This window comes from Rhinatrema bivittatum, chromosome 1 (assembly GCF_901001135.1).
Source record: "Rhinatrema bivittatum chromosome 1, aRhiBiv1.1, whole genome shotgun sequence".
NCBI classification, from domain to species: domain Eukaryota; kingdom Metazoa; phylum Chordata; class Amphibia; order Gymnophiona; family Rhinatrematidae; genus Rhinatrema; species Rhinatrema bivittatum.
In genome coordinates this window covers 96,522,719-96,537,105 of record NC_042615.1, presented here as the reverse complement: position 1 = coordinate 96,537,105, position 14,387 = coordinate 96,522,719, and the positions used below count along the sequence as shown (strand labels likewise).

General features: G+C 45.5%; 1 protein-coding gene across 4 annotated transcripts in view; it reads right to left on the bottom strand.

Moving 5' to 3' along the window:
• HPGD (15-hydroxyprostaglandin dehydrogenase) overlaps positions 1-14,387 on the bottom strand; it is a 306,229-nt gene that overhangs the window by 15,990 nt on the left and 275,852 nt on the right. For all 4 annotated transcript variants that reach the window (XM_029577562.1, XM_029577483.1, XM_029577727.1 and 1 more), the window contains one exon: positions 12,705-12,868. In XM_029577562.1, the coding sequence (XP_029433422.1) occupies positions 12,705-12,868 (164 nt within the window). The remainder of the gene's footprint in view (positions 1-12,704; positions 12,869-14,387) is intronic.

Sequence of the window (14,387 nt, the reverse complement as noted above, 5' to 3'; positions counted from 1 at the left end):
CTTTGCCTCAGGGCAGCACAGACAGAGAGGCAGCATTCCTCTGTCTTGTAAAAAAAAAAAAAAAAAAGCAAGAAAATCCAAGGAGAGGATTTCATTTTTTAGCTCAGAGTATCGCGCTTTGGATCTGGGCCTTTTATTCCGGTTTCAGCACTCCTTCTGCCATCCCTCAGGCAGCCTTCAGGGGTTAAAATTTTTCTTCAGTTTGCCGACGCTTCCCCTAAGCCACAGTCGCCGCAATGCAGCACCTGTGGAGAGCTCGCTTTGCGGCTCTCCCGGGCAGGGCTTTGCTCGAGGTGTCTCCCCGGTGGGGAAGGACCCTCGAGCCCAGGAGCATGCTCTTCCTTGCGCAGCCATGCACAATCTTTATCTGGGAGGTCGGCCCCTGTTCCCGAACAGCGCGGGAACGGCGGCCATTTTGTCTGCAGGGGATCCAGTCTCACTTCAGCAGGAGGACATTGTGGACTTCGGCCGGTCACTTTCCCCTCCGGTCCTGCTCCCGGCCCACCTCCCAGATGAGGAGGCACTTTTAGGTGACCCTCCTTTGGCACCCCCCCCCCCCCCCCCCGGGGTTGCACTGGAGCCATTCTCCACTGAATTCATCCTGCTCATGCACAACGCTTATTTGGCTAGGCAATGCCTGCCACAGGACCTAGTATCTTTTCCTACTCCGCCTAAGGTGCCCAGGCTGGGGGACCGACTGCCGGTGCCACCTTTGCAAGTTTCTCAGAGTACCACTGCACCAGTCATTAATCAGGGGCCAGGAGGCTCCCAGAGGCCAGCTGGTCCTCAAGGACCCTCCCGTGTTCGGGCGGTATCGTCCTCGGTTGTCCCGAACGAGAATCCCGCTCCGGACCCTTTAGGGGACCCAGATCTGGATGATCCGGGGTCCCGGGTGCAATTGGAGGGCATGACCCCTGCGTTTTGTGCCTTTTTCAGAGGGATGATTTGGAGCCCATCATCCCGCATGTGGTGCAGGAATTGGACATGAAACCTGTTCAGGAGCCCAAGGGGGCCACAGAATGTGAATAAGCGAGGAGACCCTGTCCTTGCAGGGCTGCATCCTCCGGCCAAGACATTTCCATCTCATCCCACGATCTTGGAGTTACTCTCCCATGAGTAGGACACGCCGGAGGCTTTGCTTTGGGTAGGCAGGGCCATGAATAAGCTTTACCCGCTCCCGGAGGAATTCCTGGAGCTCCTCAAGCTCCAGAAAGTGGATGCTTCCGTGACGGCGGTCACGAAGCGGACTACTATCCTGGTCACTGGAGGTGCCGCTTTACGGGACGTTCAAGATAGAAAGCTGGAAGTCTATCTGAAGAGGATCTTTGAAGTCTCCACTTTGGGCGTCCAAGCAGTGGTCTGTAGCTCGTTTATGCAAAAAGCATGTCTCAGATGGGTACAACAGCTTCTGGGGACTCAGGAACTACCTCCAGAGGAAGCACAACAGGCTGAGCACCTGGAGGCTGTCATAGCGTATGGGGCGGATGCTCTGTATGATCTCCTGCTGGTACTAGCCAGATCAATGGTCTCGGCGGTCTCAGCCAGGCGTCTCCTCTGGCTCCACTGGTCGGCGGATACTTCTTCTAAGGCACAGCTCGGTTCCATGCCCTTTAAAGACAAGTTCCTGTTTGGCGATGAGCTGGAGCAGTTGATTATATCCCTCGGGGAGAACAAAGTACATAAGTTGCCGGAGGATCGGCCTCGAATGCCCAGAATGTTCAGCGCCATCCGCAGCCGCTTCCGGGGCCAACGACATTTCTGACAGACCAGACCAGTTAATCAGAGACCTCCCTCCTCTCGGTCCCAAGCCTGGTCTCATTCCTTTTGGGGCCAACGTCCTACCCGGGACACCTGTTCCCAAGGGGATGCGTCCAAGCCTGCCCAATGAAGTCTTGCCGGTCCACTCTTCGGTTCCTCAGATAGAAGGGCGCCTGTCTCTCTTCTACGAGGAGTGGACAAGATTACCACTGACCAATGGGTCCTGGATATTCTAAGAATCGGTTATGCCTTAGAGTTTGCGCGACCCCTAAGAGACAGGTTTATCTTCTCTCCCTGCAGTCCTCAGAAGAAGCAAGCGATCGTATGACAGATGCTGGACCAGCTCCTCGGCTTGGGGGCTATTCTGCCGGTCCCAATACCGGAACACGGGTTAGGCCATTATTCCGTTTACTTCGTGGTTCCCAAGAAGGAAGGATCCTTCCGCCCAATTCTAGATCTCAAGCTGGTAAACAATATGATAAGAGTTCCTTTCACTTTGACCTCCATTTATGTTCCTTTCTCTTGTTAACCATTTCCATTCATATCCCTTGTTAACCATTTCCATGTTACAAATGTTCAATGTATTACACAAATGTTCAATGTATTAGATAAAGGAAACGCCCGATTTCCTGCACTTTTTTGGTTGAATGTAAACCAATGTGATATGTAAAATCAAGCATCAGTATAGAAAAATAAATAAACAAACAGGGCTCTCATGATCCCACATTTCCGAATGGAAACGTTATGCTCTGTTATAGCTGCCGTACATTGCGGGGAGTTCCTAACCTCCTTGGATCTGACGGAAGCCTATCTCCATATTCCAATTCTCCGGGATCATCAACAGTTTCTTCGCTTCAAAATCCTCAGCCAACGCTACCAGTTTCAAGCTCTGACGTTTAGCCTAGCAACCCCGCCTTGCACCTTTACCAAGGTAATGGTGGTGGTGGTGGCGGCGGCGCTCAGGAGAGACGGGATGCTGGTCCACCCATTCCTGGCCCATGATCGGGAAAGTGTTGCGCAGAATAGAGTCCCACCGGGGGTCAGTGATTCTAATAACACCAGAGTGGCTTCGGAGGCTGTGGTTCACGGACATGGTCAACCTCGCAGTGGATGGTCCTCTTCGCCTCAGACACCTGCCGCACCTTCTCTGCCAGGGTCCCGTATTTTTCGACTAGGCAGATCGCTTTTGTCTTGCGGCTTGGCTTTTGAAAGGCGCCGGCTGAGGCACCAAGAGTACCAAGATGATGTGATTGCAACTCTTCTCAAGGCTCGAAAGACGTTCACTTCCATCTCATAAGAACATAAGAACATAAGAAATTGCCATGCTGGGTCAGACCAAGGGTCCATCAAGCCCAGCATCCTGTTTCCAACAGAGGCCAAAACCAGGCCACAAGAACCTGGCAATTACCCAAACACTAAGAAGAACCCATGCTACTGATGCAATTAATAGCAGTGGCTATTCCCTAAGTATAATTGATTAACAGCCATTAATGGACTTCTCCTCCAAGAACTTATCCAAACCTTTTTTGAACCCAGCTACACTAACTGCAGTAACCACATCCTCTGGCAACAAATTCCAGAGTTTTATTGTGCGTTGAGTGAAAAAGAATTTTCTCCGATTAGTCTTAAATGTGCTACTTGCTAACTTCATGGAATGCCCCCTAGTCCTTCTATTATTCGAAAGTGTAAATAACTGAGTCACATCTACTCATTCAAGACCTCTCATGATCTTAAAGACCTCTATCATATCCCCCCTCAGCCGAGCTCCTGGCTCTCAGGGAACAAGTCCTATCTCTGGAGGCTAGAGTAGCAGACTTGGAGGAGCTGAGGGAGACAGAGAGGTACATTGACGAAACCTTCAGGGACATAGTAGCGAAGTCCCAAATCCATTCTGGCAGCCCCAGTGCTGCCTTGGATAAGAAAGGTCTCCCAGTAGGAGAACATCACCCTGGTGTAGCTGGAAGTGATCCTGTAGCAAGGACCTGCTCTCCAGGTGATGTATTGTCCTCTCGCACTGAGGACAAATTTCCCAGGGCTACTGCCCAGGAAGGAAGGGTTAGGCCGGCCATCATAGTTGGTGATTCAATTATTAGAAATGTAGATAGCAGGGTGGCTGGTGGACGTGAGGACCGCCTGGTAACTTGCCTGCCTGGTGCGAAGGTGGCAGACCTCACGCGTCACCTAGATAGGATTATAGACAGTGCTGGGGAGGAGCCGGCTGTCATGGTACATGTGGGCACCAATGACATAGGAAAATGTGGGCAAGAGGTTCTGGAAGCCAAATTTAGGATTTTAGGTAGGAAGCTGAAATCCAGAACCTCCAGGGTGGCAATATCTGAAATGCTTCCTGTTCCACGTGCAGGTCCCCAGAGGCAGGCAGAGCTCCAGAGTTTCAATGCGTGGATGAGACGATGGTGCAGGGAAGAGGGATTCAGCTTTGTAAGGACCTGGGGAAACTTTTGGGGAAAGGGGAGACTTTTCCGAAAGGATGGGCTCCACCTTAACCAGAGTGGAACCAAGCTGCTGGCACTAACTTTCAAAAAGGAGATAGAGCAGCTTTTAAAATAGAACAAGGGGGAAAGCCGACAGTCACTCAGCAGTGCATGGTTTGGAGAAATGTATCCTTGAAGGATACTAAGGAAACAGGAGAGTTAGGGCATCCCAACAGAGAGGTTCCATTAAAAGCAAACAGTTCATATGCCTATATGTAAAAAATCACCAAAGCTAATGATTTCCAAATTATCCCAAACAACTGAAAAGCAGGTTGTTAAAACAAGCAAAAACCACACTTTGAAATGTCTGTATGCCAATACCAGAAGTCTAAGTAGTAAGATGGGAGAGTTAGAGTTTATAGCAGCAAATGATGAGATTGACATAATTGGCATCACAGAGACTTGGTGGAAGGAGAATAACCAATGGGACAGTGCTATATCAGGGTACAAATTATATCGTAATGATAGGGAGGATCAACTTGGTGGGGGTGTGGCACTTTATGACCGGGAGGGTATAGAGTCCAACAGGATAAAGATCATACAATAGAGTAAATGCTCAGTAGAATCTATATGGGTAGAAATCCCATGTGTGTTGGGTAAGAGTATAATGATAGGAGTATACTACCGCCCACCTGGACAAAACGGTCAGACAGATGATGAAATGGCAAGAGAAATCAGGGAAGCAAACCAAATTGGCAGTGCAATAATAATGGGAGATTTCAATTACCCCAATATTGACTGGGTAAATGTAACATCAGGACTTGTTAGAGACAAAGTTCCTGGATGTAAAACAATTGCTTCATGGAGCAATTGGTTCAGGAACCAACAAGAGAGGGAGCTATTTTAGATGTAATTATAAGTGGAACGCAAGATTTGGTGAAAGAAGTAACGGTGGTGGGGCCAGTTTTCAACAGTGATCATAACATGATAAAATGAGGAAAATAGTTAGAAAAAAAACTGAAAGGTGCAGCTGCAAAGGTTAACAGTGTTCAACAGGCTTGGACATTGTTTAAAAATACAATCCTAGAGGCACAGTCCATATGTATTCTGTGCATTAAGAAAGGTGGAAGGAAGGCAAAACGATTACCGTTATGGTTAAAAGGTGAGGTGAAAGAGGCTATTTTAGCCAAAAAAAATCCTTCAAAAAATTGGAAGAAGGCTCCATCTGAAGAAAATAGGATAAAACATAAGCATTGTCAAGGTAAGTGTAAGTGTCATTGATAAGACAGGCGAAGAGAGAATTTGAAATGAAGTTAGCCATAGAGGCAAAAACTCATAATAAAAATGTTTTTAAAATATATCCAAAGCAAGAAACCTGTGAGGGAGTCGGTTGGACCATTAGATGACAGAGGGGTTAAAGGGGCTCTTAGGGAAGATAAGGCCATTGCAGAAAGACTAAATGAATTCTTTGCCTCCGTGTTTACTAATGAGGATTTTGGGGAGATACCAGTTCCAGAGATGGTTTTCAGGGGTGATGACTCAGATGAACTGAACAAAATCACTGTAACCTGGAAGATGTAGTAGGCCAGATTGACAAACTAAAGAGTAGCAAATCACCTGGACCGGATGGTATGCATCCTAGGGTTCCGAAGGAACTAAAAAATGAAATTTCTGATCTATTAGTTAAAATTTGTAACCTATCATTAAAATCATCCATTGTACCTGAAGACTGGAGGATGGTCAATGTAACCCCAATATTTAAAAAAGGCTCCAGCGGTGATCCGGGTAACTATAGACCAGTGAGCCTGACTTCAGTGCCGGGAAAAATAGTGGAAACTATTCTCAAGATCAAAATCGTAGAGCATATAGAAAGACATGATTTAATGGGACACAGTCAACATGGATTTACCCAAGGGAAGTCTTGCCTAAAAAATCTGCTTCATTTTTTTGAAGGGGTTAATAAACATGTGGATAAAAGGTGAACCGGTAGATGTAGTGTATTTGGATTTTCAGAAGGCGTTTGACAAAGTCCCTCATGAGAGGCTTCGAAGAAAACTAAAAAGTCATGGGATAGGAGGCGATGTCCTTTTGTGGATTACAAACTGGTTAAAAGACAGGAAACAGAGAGTAGTTTTAAATGGTCAATATTCTCAATGGAAAAGGGTAAACAGTGGAGTGCCTCAGGGATCTGTACTTGGACCGGTGCTTTTCAATATATATATAAATGATCTGGAAAGGAATACGACGAGTGAGGTTATCAAATTTGTGGATGATACAAAATTATTCAGAGTAGTTAAATCACAAGCAGACTGTGATACATTACAGGAGGACCTTGCAAGACTGGAAGATTGAGCATCCAAATGGCAGATGAAATTTAATGTGGACAAGTGCAAGGTGTTGCATATAGGGAAAAATAGCCCTTGCTGTAGTAACACGATGTTAGGTTCCATATTAGGAGCTACCATCCAGGAAAAAGATCTAGGCAGCATAGTGGATAATACTTTAAAATCGTCGGCTCAGTGTGCTGCAGCAGTCAAAATAGCAAACAGAATGTTAGGAATTATTAGGAAGGGAAAGGTTAATAGAACGGAAAATGTCATAATGCCTCTATATCGCACCTTGAATACTGTATACAATTCCGGTCACCGCATCTCAAAAAAGATATAGTTGCGATGGAGAAGGTACAGAGAAGGGCAACTAAAATGATAAAGGGGATGGAACAGCTCCCCTATGAGGAAAGGCTGAAGAGGTTTTTGAAGCTTGGTGTGAGGCTATACTGATTCTCCCACGTCAAGCGTCGGTCCGACAAATTATCTCCTTTTTGCAGCAAGGTCTGGCTAAGGGCCTGGCCTACAATTCTCTGAGGGTCCAAGTGGATGCCCTGGGAGCTTTGTTTCCTTGTTTTCTGGGTACTTTGCTCTCAGCTCATTCGGACATAATCCGTTTTCTTAAGGAAGTGAAGCACGTCAAACCACCTACACATACAATTACACCTTTGTGGGATTTAAATCTGGTGCTTCGGATCCTTGCCGGTCCACCTTTTGAACCTTTGAAGAGGGAGCTCTGAAGGATCTCATGCTTAAAACGGTGTTTTTGCTGTCCATTTCCTCTGCCCGGAGAATTTCAGAGATTCAGGCCTTGGCTTGCTGAGAGCCTTATCTCCGTTTCACGGACTCGGGAGTCTCGCTGTCCACAGTACCATCTTTTCTACCTAAGGTCGTCTCGAATTTCCATTTGAATCAGTCGGTGGAGCTGCCCTCCTTCTCTGACGATGATTCCAGGGAGCTTCGGCGGCTCGATGTCAAACGTGTCCTCATGCGATATTTTGAGGCGATGAATGATTTCCACTTTTCGGACCATCTGTTTGTCTTATGGCATGGGCCTACGAAGGGTCACCAGGCGACAAAAACATCCATTGCACATTGGTTAAAAGAAGCTATTTCATCGGCTTACATCGGAGCTGGCGTTTCTCCCCCAGAGGGTATTAGAGCTCATTCTCTCTGGGCTCAAGCAGCATCTTGGGCAGAAAGTCATTCTGTTTCTCCTCAAGAGATTTGCCGGACAGCTACTTGGAAATCCTTGCACATGTTTGCTCGTCACTACCGGTTGAATCTCCAAGCGCCGGTATTTGGGTCTTTTGGTGCTCAGGTACTTCGAGATGGGCTAACCGGGGCCCACCCTACATAGGGAAGCTTTGATACATCCCATGGTCTGGACTGATCCGTGGTACTACAGGAACGAAAATTAGCAGGTAAGGAATAATTTTCTTCTACCCCTTATCAAGTTGATCCATCCTATCATTTCAATATAATTGGCAACACAGTGTCTCTTTGGTTATCCTCCTTCTACCAGGTTTCTGAGATGCCAATTGTATCTACCTCTTCATTCAGTACTATGCCTCCTACTCCCCCATCTTATTTTTTTATACTTCTAGCATTTGTATACACACATTTCAAACTGCTTATCAGTTGACATGGGTAGTTTGGAATCTTTCTGTTCTGTCTACTCTTTACTTAAAGGTACCTGGTCCACTTTAGCATTTATTACAACTGCTCAATTTAGATGTCCTAATTTTCTTGTTCTCTTAGTAGCCTTCAAAGATACATCATTCTGAACCATGCTCGTCGGAGTAACTGTCGGCTTTCTCTCATCATCTAGTTTAAAATCTATCTCCTATTTAAAGGTTAGTGCCAGCAGCTTTGTTCCACTCTGGTTAAGATGGAGCCTATCCTTTTGGAAAAAGCCCCCCTCCCCTTTTTCCCCAAAATAATACCCAGTTCCTAAAAACTCCAAACCCTCTTCCTTATACCACTGTCTCATCAATACATTGAGACTCTGGAGCTCTAACTGCCTCTAGGGTTCCTCCACATAGAATGGGGAGCATTTCTGAGAATGCTACCCTTGAGGATCTGAATTTCAACTTAAAATCCTAAATTCTTTTTACAAAACCTCCCTCCTGCACTTTCCTATGTCATCGTACCCTCATGTAACAAGATAGCTGTTCCTCCCCAACACTATCTAAAATTCTATATAAATGGCACGTGAGGTCCGCCAGACAGGCAAGTTGACAAGCGATCCTCATGTCCACCAGCTATCTAGCTATCTATATTCCTAATAATCGAATCACCAACTACAATGGATGAGCTAACCCTTCTCTTTTGGGCATGTGTTCCTGGAGACATATCCTCCATGCAAGAGGATCACCTTGAGGGCAGGTCTTGACTTCTGGATTGCTTTCTGCCTCATCAAGGTGATGATCTCCTTTCAGGTGACCTTTCTCCAAGGCAGCACAGGGGCTATCAGATTGGAGGAGGACTGTTCTACTATAACCCTGAAGGTCTTCTCTATATACTGTACCTTTCAGTCTCCCTTACCTTCAGGTCTACCACTCTAGCCTTCAGAGATCGGACTCATTATATGGGGGCTAGGAACTCTTTGCATCTAGTACAACTGGGAGATAATCATACATGAGGCACTCAGTGTAAAAAATTGAATAGCCTCCCTCTCACTGCTGAACTTCTATCTGCATCTTAGTTTTGTCGATTTGTTATCAAATTAAAATTTCTAAGTGAGTAGGGATGTCAAGCTAGTCTAAAATACATTTAGTCTATTGATTTATCTTATATTTGTCTGTCAGTGACCGACAAAACACTACTGTTAATCTACTTGTAACTATGTAGTTGCCCACCTCATTGATTCTTGTTTTGAATTCAATTATTTCTGTATTAAATCTGTAGTAAATTTATAGTAAGGAGTTTTGAGGTGCATGCTGTAAGGTATGTAGATGATCTTTCCAGTCTTCTTCTTATGCAAGGAATAAAGGGCCTCTGGATGCTGAGACTGTGGAGATTGAAGCCTGGATAGCTTGCGGTGACTTCTGGAATTCTCTCCTGGGGCTGCTGGGTAAGGTATGCAGATAAGCCTTTCTGTCCTCCTGCTATAAGGAAAGTGGGGTCTTTGGAAGCTGGGCTGTGGAGAATGAAGCCCAGCTAGCCTGCATTGATCTCTGGAGTCCTTTCCTGGCGCTGCTAGGTAAGGTATGCAGATAAACCTTCCAGTCCTCTCCTGATGGCAAGGAGTGCAGGGCCTCTGGAATCTGGTTGTGGAGGCTGAAGCATGGCATAGCTTGTGGTGACCTCTGGATTTCTCTCCCAGAGCTGCTGGGTAAGGTAAGTAGATGTGCCTTCCAGTCCTTCTTCCAACTCACCTTTGGAAATGTTTGGGGAGCTTTTGGGAGTAGAAGATGGGACTGTTTGGCTAAAGGGAGTTATTTCTTACATATGACATCAAAGCAGGCTGCAAGATGATCACAGGACTGAGGAAGGATTTCTTTAAGTTGACAATTTGGTGGGTGGGAGCAAGGGAGGTTCTATAAGGAGGCAGGGTAAGGCAGTCCCTTCAGGTGGCAGAATTTTGGGGTGGCAAAAAATGCCCCTTTCAGAATGCCACTGTAGTGTCCGCCTCACAATGCCTACCCCTACAGTGGCTGCCGAGCCAGGTCAGCGGTGGCAGAAGAGATGAGGGCCGCTGCTGCGAGATGCTAGGGATGTGCAGAGGGATGCCATACGTTGCATTTTGGATTCATATTCGTCCGGGGGGGGGGGGGGGGCAGATATGTTGCATTCAGCAAGGGGGGCCACCGATACGTTTATGCATTAATTCGTATTAGTTTCCTGGCTAAAACTGAACTTACAACCCCCCAGTCTCCTGACACCCCCAAGACTTACCAAACTCCCTGGTGGTCCAGTGGGAGGTCCGGGAGCCATCTCCTGCACTCACACCCTCGGCTGCCGGTATTCAAAATAGCACAGATAGCCTTTGACCTTCTATGTCACAGGGGCTACTGGTGCTATTGGTCAGCCTCTGTCACATGGTAGGAGCAATGGATGGCCGGCGCTGGACCACCAGAGACTTTTGGCAAGTCTTGGGGGACCCTCCTAACCCCCACAAGATGGCGCCGGCCATCCATTTCTCCTACCATGTGACAGGGGCTGAACAATGGCACCGGTAGCTAGGGATGTGCATTCGGATTGACCGCATTAGTAAAACGCTACTCATATTTTTTTTTTACATAAAAAATTGATTCGACATAAACGATCGGATTTCCCACATATCCAACATAGATATGTTGGATATGTGGGAAATCGCGATTGTTGAGCCAAAATAAAAATATAAACCCCCTCACCCTCCTTAATCCCCCCCCCCCCCCCGACTTACCACAACTCCCTGGTGATGGAGCGAGGAGTGAGGACGCCATTTCTGCAATCCTTGGCGAGAAGCATGTGACGTCGCGCCACGTCGAGTGATGCGGCGCCACGTGATTCCCGGCGAGTTTGCGCCGGACGGCTCGTTCGGCCCACAAAGAACTTTTGGCCAGCTTGGGGGGACCTCCTGACCTCCTGACCTTTTGGCCAGCTTGGGGGGACCTCCTGACCTCCTGACCTTTTGGCCAGCTTGGGGGGGTCAGGAGGTCCCCCCAAGCTGGCCAAAAGTTCTTTTTGGGCCAAACGAGCCGTCCAGCGCGAACTCGCCGGGAATCACGTGACGTCGGCGTCATTCGACGTGCCGCCGACGTCACATGCTTCTCGCCAAGGATTGCAGAAATGACGTCCTCACTCCTCGCTCGATCACCAGGGAGTTGTGGTAAGTCTGGGGGGGGATTAAGGAGGGTGAGGGGGTTTAAATTTTTTTTTTGCACATATGTACATATACCCAACTCATTGAATTTTTTTTATGTCCATATTGACCGCAAGTGGGACCCCCTTTCGGACATAAGAAATATGGACATAAAAATTTGCTCTGCACATCCCTACCGGTAGCCCCTGTGACATAGAAGGTCAAAGGCTATTGGCGCCATTTTGAATACCGGCAGCCAAGGTTGTGAGTACAGGAGATGGCTCCCGGACCCCCCGCTGGACCACCAGGGAGTTTTGGTAAGTCTTGGGGGAGTCAGGAGGGTGGGGGGTTGGTTTAAATTTGCCTCTTTAGATGGCCGAATAATTCAGCGAAGACTCATTGTATTCATGGAGAATCGCGATACGTTTTGCTTCCCCACGAATACAACGAATATCGCCCTATACTTTGCGGATTACAAATACATAGGGAACGAATGCACACCCCTACGAGATGCCACCAGAGGCCAGGCTGGCGGTGGCTAAAGGGAGCATGGATGCTTTTGCAGGCTGGCGGCGGCTGAAGGGAGGAGGGCCACTGCCACTGCTGGAGGCTGGCCCAGCAGCGGCTGAAGGGAGGAGGGTTGGTGGCAGCTGAAGGGGGCATGGTGAGTGGAGGAGGCAGAATAAGAGGGACAGGGCGAGGGGGATCCATCTCATCCCTCGCCTCAGGCAGAAAATTGCCTTGAGCTGCCCCTGGGTGGGAGGGGGGATTGCAGTGGCTTTGGTTCACTATTTTTGAATCAGGGCTTGTGGCAAATGGGGGGTGAATCACTAACTTTAGGGTTGACTCTAAAAAGATAAGGACTTAGCTGACAAACAATATATTTTCAGTGCCAGTGAGCCAAGTTTATATGTCATTTTTTTAAAGTGCTGAGTGAACTAAATCTACATAAGAACATAAGAAAATGCCATACTGGGTCAGACCAAGGGTCCATCAAGCCCAGCATCCTGTTTCCAACAGTGGCCAATCCAGGCCATAAGAACCTGGCAAGTACCCAAAAACTAAGTCCATTCCATGTAACCATTGCTAATGGCAGTGGCTATTCTCTAAGTGAACTTAATAGCAGGTAATGGACTTCTCCTCCAAGAACTTATCCAATCCTTTTTTAAACACAGCTATACTAACTGCACTAACCACATTCGCTGATCTTATTTTGGCCAGGTAATTAAAATGAATTTTTAGCTGAAAACCTAGACACCTACATTTGGCTGAAATTTCACCTAAATATAGGTATCTAAAATTTAGGTGCCTAGGTTGGGTACTCAGCTTTTTAGAAACCTGATCCCATTTTTTCTCAATATAGACATGAGATAATGCATGTACTGCTATTTTACTTACTCTAGTATACCATACTGATTCATCATCTCTTTAATATTCTCCTTGTATTTAAAATATTCTCCCATATATTCTTCATTATCAACTGATTTCAGAAGTGGTGTATCAACAAAAGCTGGGCAAATTGTGTTTATTCGCACACCATATTCTCCGGCATTAGAAGCAGCCTAGAAAAAAAGTAAAACCATGTAAATACAGAGCTATGGTTTTAACATTTCTAAAATAAAATATGTAGAACAATGAGACAAATATGCAAGCAGAATGAATAGATACAAACAGTTGTGATATCTATCAGTAATCACATAAAGCTGACATATAAAATATTTTGAGATTTTATTTAGCAATGACTTTTAACCCTTTAAATCAAAAATTGTTAAGCTTTATCATTCACTCACCATCAATAGGAAGCTGAATTAGTATGTAGTTGGGAATATGGATACTGAAAAGGGTTCACATAAAGGAGATATATTTAATTTATCTGGGGACTATTAAGGTGAAAGAGCATTACAATTTTGTTTTCAGTAGAAAAATTACTTTTGTTTTACCATGTTGTTTTTCCCATTGAAAATCCTGTAATATTTTGACTGACAAAACAGGAAAACATTTGTTCTGCAGGAAAACTTTAATATATAATAGTAAAAAAATATTTTTTCAAATTACATATGTTGAAAAAACTCAAGCCGCTACTATTACCAAACGATTTCCATCTAGTTACTCAAGCTTTGATTCTCTCCACCTTAGATTATGTAACTCTTTATATCTTGGTTTACCCCAATCGACAATACAACCACTACAACTTGTGCAAAACGCGACAGTTCGAATGTTATGTATGTATCAGGTAGAGACCTTATCACACCTACATTACAATATTTACATTGGCTTCCGATATCGTATCGTACGACATATAAAATCTTGTCCATGATTCATAATTTACTATATAACTCCAACTCCATCTGGTTATGTTCATTACTGAGAATATACAGGCCCACCAGACAGCTCCGTTCTCTAGACAAATGTACCTTGGAGATTCCTTCAATAAATTCTGTCAGCTTGGCACTAACCCAAAAACGAGCCTTATCAGTAGCCGGTCCGACGTTATGGAACTCTCTCCCAGATCATATTCGACTAACAGCAAATCATAGAGAATTCAAGAAATTGCTAAAAACTCACCTCTTTACATGTGCATATAATTTATAATAACGAACTATGTACTCTGAACGCTAAATCTGCTAGCACAACTCAGAACTGTAATGTAAATGTGTTGTATTTTAATTGATGTAAGTTACAATATTGTGTATGTTTTATCTTGTAAACCACCTAGACGAATAGACTTCTACCCCACTGTGCGGTATATAAAAACTTAAATAAATAAAATAAATAAATAAATAAATATCTCCACCAATTAATCATGGCCATAAAGTTTCTATGTGACGTAACTAATGCATGGCAGACATCAATTACTGGTCAATACATCTTAGTAGGAAAACTTTTATTGTAGATACAGGCACATCAGTGGTGTACAGTGATCAAAGGTATCCTAGTTTGTAGCATGAATACAAGGACCCTGACATGGCCGTGTTTTGCATTAGGGCTGCAATTAAATGTTGCTGATATTTAAATACAAAAGGGCCGATGCAATTATGAGCGCTGACTTTTCAGCACCCACTTTTTTAACACACACATGGT